Below are 6,000 nucleotides of genomic sequence, written 5' to 3' on the forward strand. Positions count from 1 at the left end.
AATTCTTGATCTGTATCAAATTAGTACATAATAATGATGATATCAGCTTCTGTTCTGTTTTGGGAAACGCACAAAACGCCTTTTGTTTACGCCCCATACAACAAAATGGATTCTTTCAAGCGTTTGAGTCATTTATCTGTAACATTCAGACCCTTCTTCCCATAGTATTTTCACTTAGCAAATATCTTCTTCCAATAAATTTTTCCATAAGCTACAAATAATTGAGGGTTTGATTGAAACTAAGGAAAGAAGCATTCACGACACCAGACACTCCATTTCACTTTATCCCATTCACAACACAAGAAAATTCGTCAAATTTTACACTTTGATGCTATATCTTTCTCCCGTTTTGTCTTCATCCTCCAATGCTCTGTTCCCTGTCTGCAAATTGCCTTCAATGTGAAAACAAAGATAGGGCCACCATCATCACCTCCTCTGCCAGTAATTGCTATCCCTTTCCCTCCCAAATTCTGCAGACTTTTCGAGCTTACCCATCACTGCATTCTTGAAGCTAATGGCTTCCTGAACCTGCGAGCAAGATCTCTGCATTCGAACCCCGCTCAAACTACTCCTACACTCCATCAATTCGTTCAACGATACCCTCCTCTTCGGCTCTGGCCTCTGCTTTGGAGCACTGTGGGACCTCAATTTCGCCCTGAATGACTGAGTATTCGCCATGTAATTCGGGCAATTCCCGTATTGTCGGTAAAAGCCATCGCCGGCACAAACGCTCCCGCACGCCGCCGCATTGCAACTAAACGACCCACAAGAATTGGTGAACCGAGGTGTGCTCTGTGCCGTAGACGACCTGCATTCTTCCGCCGTCAACCCCCAATCGGTGTCCTGCAGATTCCGGCGACAGTTCGGTATCGATAGGCGTACTGGGGTACGACAACAAGGGGCTGGAAGAGGAGAGGAAAGTGCCTGGAATTGTTGGTCATCGCCAAAATCTGAAATTGAAGTGTTGGTCCTCCGAGACTTCGATCTTGGCCTACCAGTGTCCACTTCCAATATTTTTGGGCTTCCGTCGAAGCTGTTAGAGTTATTTATTGTTGCATCAAAAGAAGAAGACATCCTTCTGCTGTGAATGGGTGCTGTGTACTCACTCCTAGTGTCGTCAAATCTCTCCTGCATAAGATTTCACGCCACCATTTCATACCAAATTTTACAGACTAGTACTACAAATAATAATCATAGGTTTACAGAATCTAGACGCAGTTACCATGGATCTTCGGGCTCGAGCTTCATATCTGTAGGCTTCATTGTCTCTGTTCATGAGCCTGCGAGCTTTCTGAGACCTCACAGTGGCTTGAGCTCTTATAAGAGCTTGCATACTATGCAAGGTTGCCGTGGCCTGCTTCCTCACTAAATAGCCTTTCACGAGTGCTTGTAATTTCACCAATCCTTTCAAAGCTCTCAGTGCTTTTCTTGCCTGTTTAGAAGTGAAAATGCGTTTTTAAGTTTCTGATCTGAAGAACTGGTTCCATTTGAGAAGAGATAAACAATTAAACGAACATACTTACCAAGTAACCCCTAAATACTGTTTGAATCTTAACGGCAGCCCATATCTCGTGTCCACCACTGCCGAACATGGTGCCTCTGCCATGGCTGGTAAGCCTAACGACGGCCACTGCAGCCTGAGCGGCTGCTACGGCGGCATCAGCGGCGGCTGCGGTGGCCGCGGCCACCGCAATGGCGTGCTTGTTCTGCTGTTTATCTGTTTCTGTGTAGAACGACTGAAGCCAAGCAGCTTCTGCAGGCGAGATGTTTGGTGGTATGGTGGTTGGATTGTGACATAAGTCTCTAAGTTCTCCCTCTGAAACATGGTTTCTGTCTTTCTTTATCCCAAACAAGCTCTTCAACCACCGGGCGGCTCTTCCCATTTGCTCAGCAGCAGATAGAGAGTACAGGGTCCTGAAGAAATAGTGGAACCTACAAAAACCCAATCACGGCTTTTAGACAAAGCGAAAGAGCCTCGCAGCTTGCAGTTCACAATTTAGGCGTCTTTCCAATTTCCCGGAACGTGGTGAAAACCGGCGAGTTAACAATTTAAACCCTCAAAGGAGAATTTCCCATTTTCTTTTTCCTTCTTTTTGGTTTTGTCTTCGTACGAAACGATGAAAAAATAGGAAGAAAAGAAACGGAAAGACTCTGTCAACACCTCGTGAAAAGATCTGCATTACATGACAAAAGACATGCCCATTGGATCATGACAAGCCAGCTAGTTAAGTGAAAGATAATCACTTGGTGGCCAGCAAACAATGGAAAATATGAATTGATTATGGTACAATTATGAGAGAGAGAGAGAGAGACCTTGCTGGAATGAGTTTAGATTCTCGAGAGAAAGGGAATTAAAAGGTTGGGATGAAAAGGGGAAGTAAAGTGAAACCCTCCGAAAACACGAAGCCGTCCAATGGGGAACTCAGTAAAAGGCTGTGCCTCCAAAGATGAAAAGAAAAGGAACAGCCCATAGCATTGTATGGTGAAATCTCTATCTCCGTCTGTCTCCCATTACTCTCTGGAGCGACGTGTCCTCAAAAAGAACGATACCTCAGCGTCTAAACATGTCAGATACTCTCGTGATGTGTTTCTCTTTTATCTATCTGCTTCTCCCCCGACCTCCTTCTTCAATCCCAGCCCTTACTTTCTGGTGACCGAATCGTCAATTAGTCATTTGTGTTCTCCCATCACCACAAAATGGACTTCCTCTGCTCTCCTCTGCAAAAGCCAAACTCTGTTAGCTCGCACCCAATGAACGAAACTGTTGATTCATTCCAGTGTTCACAGACGCAAGAATTTCTCTCTTCGGCTACCAATTCCCGAAACCAAACAAAGTGGACGTGCGAAGGTTATTGGGTCTGAAGAAGAAAGAGCCATGTGTGCTTTTCTCTGCAGGCTGCTCTGTTTAGACATTAAAGAAAGAGAGAATGAAAAGGAAAGCATATTTAATTCTAGGGGAGAATAATGTTGTTCTCGCTGGTTCAGGCTAAGTCTGTCAATGGCTAGAGGTCTAGTAGGTAGCCAGGGAACCTGCTTTGGGGGGGTTTGAAAAGATCTTATCGGACGGTACGAGCATCTAATGGGGGGTAGACCTCGCTTTCATGGATCAGTGTTCACTGTTTCCTCAATTATTTGTGCCCTAATCCAAACTGGCTTCTTTGTTTTTACTGTCCTGTGTTCTGCAACTCTGGAAAATACTGCCCAAAAACATGATTATGGGGGTCCTCCTTCCCCCATGCTTCCTCCGCCATTGGTGTTGGGTAAATGATTAAATCGTACCTGCTTATTACTAGTATTACTTAGTTTATTGATATTTTAAAGATTCGTATCGCACTGATTTATGTAAAGAAAAGTGCTAATTGAATCCGTTTGAAATATTAAATTTAATGTAAATTTTATATTTTGAACAAATTTTTAATTAGGTTGAGAGGTCTTATTAATTTTTTAAAATATTATTAAAAGACTAAAATAGCTTTTTATAATTTAAAATAATATTATTTTGAAAACAAAAAATTACTGGCCAAAAAAATAAAAAATTAAATCATAAAAACTTGACATTATATAGTGTGTATTTATAAAAAAAAGTTTTACATAAGAAAATCCAAAATATATATTATCTCATTAATTGAGATATTGGGAGCGGTGATGATGATAAATTTATCACAATTAATCGATGTTTGAAAATATTAATATCCAGAATTGACAATACATAATATAATATTTTATGCTACCTCTAATATATTGATAAAAAATTTATGGGAACATAGACTTTTTTTTCGTAATGGGAACGGGAATGTTTTAATTACCTGGTTTTAGCACAATTAAATTGATAATTTCTTGAAGGAAATTTTTTTTCCTTATAGGTAAAAAATCCAATCTTAATATATTAGTATATTTCAGCATCAAATTTATCATTTCTTTCTTAAGTGTTTTATTATATCTACCATATAGACGTTCTTATCACGTTATATTTTTTTAATCTAATTAGTAAGATTGATACTAATAACTAATATGAACTTGTATTAGATGTCTAAATAATTTTTCCAATATTTCATGGAATGGATGAAGTGGTATGGATTGCTTAATATAAATTTACACAAAAAAAAGTCAAACATTTTAGTTTTTTAACAACATATGAAGCAAGAATGCATAAAACCGACATATCATCTGGTGGCATTTAAAGAAAAAAGAAGTTAGATCATGAATTGATTGAAACAATTACCAATTGGCTAACTTAATGGGACATTTTAGTCTTTTAACAGCATTAAAAAATCTCTAATAAGACCTCTTAGCCTAACTAAGGATCTGTTAAAAGTACAAGACTTAATTTTAGTTTTGGTCCCTCAAATTTGCAATCATAGGTTTGATCTCTCTAAAAACAAAATGATACGAGTTTTTATTAGATTATAAGGATTAATATTTTAAATAAAAAGAAACTTATGGAACCAAAACCTGTTATTTAAAACTTGAGAAACTAAAATTGAAACGAGAATTAAACTTGAAGGACCAAAGTTTATATTAATTTTTTAGATTTTAATATTTCAATCAGATTTAATTGGGATTTTCTCTTTTTATAATTAGTCCTGATTTTGATTTTTTTTTCATAAGAGTCCTAATCTTGATTTTAATTCTATAGTTTTCGAGGATAGGTTCTGTCCCTGAAAAAAAAATTCAAATTTTTATTAAAATAAAAGGATCAAATGAAGAGAAATTTAAAAATCAAGACACGTTATTTGAAATTATAAAAATTAAAATCAAAATGAAAGAAACCAAATACTCCTCCGGTCCTAATTATAAGACTCAATTGACTTATTTGAGGAGATTAAGGAAGTAAGTTAAGTTGGTTATTTATAATAAATAAGTGTTGTTATTCCTAAAATATCCTTGCTAATTAAATATATTGGCTAAAACTATCATTATTAGAAGGATTATCTTGGAAAAAAATACATAAATATAAGAGAGAAAATGAATTGGGTCTTATAATTAGGACCAAATAAAAAGTCAAATTGGGTCTTATAATAAGGACCGGATGAGTACTTTTTTTGACCGGAAAAGAAACCAAATACTCAAAGCATTATATCACCTATTTTTTTATCACTAATATTAAAAGCTAGTATAACATTAGTATTTGTTTGATGCTGCTTATTATAAGTTCATTCAAACATGTCAATACAAAACTCTCATATATATTTATTTTATATATTACACATCAGGATTAAAAAGTTATGTCTGGGATTGTTTGAGATTGTTTATAAACAGTTTTTTAATCATAATTTACAAAATATAAGGTAAATATATAAATTTTTTTTGATTTACATAAAATTTGTTTACAAGTGATTTTAAGCTTTAAAAGTTTCAATATTCATTTTAAACAAGCCCTTAATAGATTAGATAAGATATCTTACTGTTTGGCTCCTTTTCAATAAGTATAAAAGTTCTCTCATTTTAATAATGTTCAACTTCTTATGATGTTGATAATTTATTATTACATGTGTTTTTTAATTATTCTTAATTTACTTGTTATTCTTTTAATCGTGTAGATTACTAATTAAGTAATATTTTTTTAAAAGCTCCATTATAAAAAGATGGTTTTGACGGTGAGACTACATTTAGAAGACAAAATTCAAAACGTTAAATTTTAAAACACTGGAATGACTCGAGGTATTCGAATATTTTACTTTTTATTTTTTTAATCTGGTGATAAACATTATAACGTTTAATATTAAAATATAGATACATGTATATATGTATGTATCTAAGACTGTGTGTGTTATTTTTTAATTTTTTTAATGGTGAGTTAAATGGATTATCTTGTTTAACCCGCAGGATGAGTCAGGTTTTAATTTTCAGTCCACGAGAGTTAAATGACTACAAAACGGTTCTATTTTTCCGGTCATAAGATCCTTATATTAGTATGTTTAAAGATATTATATTTAAGACCAGAAAAATAATTTTCTTAACCTGAGGAACTGGTGATTTTAGATAAGGAAGTCATATTTG

General features: G+C 35.3%; 1 protein-coding gene across 3 annotated transcripts; it reads right to left on the reverse strand.

Annotated features, from left to right (window-relative positions):
- Positions 1 to 85: 85 nt before the first annotated feature.
- LOC114761312 (protein IQ-DOMAIN 14-like) lies at positions 86 to 3,217 on the reverse strand. Of its 3 annotated transcripts, none has more exons than XM_028950652.1 (4): positions 2,551 to 3,217; positions 1,524 to 1,932; positions 1,223 to 1,432; positions 86 to 1,128 (listed from the first exon to the last, which is right to left on the reverse strand). In XM_028950652.1, exons 2-4 carry the CDS (start codon positions 1,881 to 1,883, stop codon positions 427 to 429), a joined length of 1,272 nt encoding a protein of 423 aa, XP_028806485.1. In that variant the 5' UTR covers positions 1,884 to 1,932; positions 2,551 to 3,217; the 3' UTR covers positions 86 to 426. The 3 variants fall into 3 exon arrangements, with proteins under 3 accessions (XP_028806485.1, XP_028806484.1, XP_028806483.1); XM_028950651.1 differs by having other exon boundaries at positions 2,314 to 3,217; XM_028950650.1 differs by having other exon boundaries at positions 1,524 to 3,217.
- Between the last annotated feature and the right edge of the window lie 2,783 nt (positions 3,218 to 6,000).

The sequence above is a fragment of the Neltuma alba genome, unplaced genomic scaffold (genome assembly GCF_004799145.2).
Source record: "Neltuma alba isolate B1F8T4 unplaced genomic scaffold, ASM479914v2 tig00011117_pilon, whole genome shotgun sequence".
NCBI lineage: Eukaryota > Viridiplantae > Streptophyta > Magnoliopsida > Fabales > Fabaceae > Neltuma > Neltuma alba.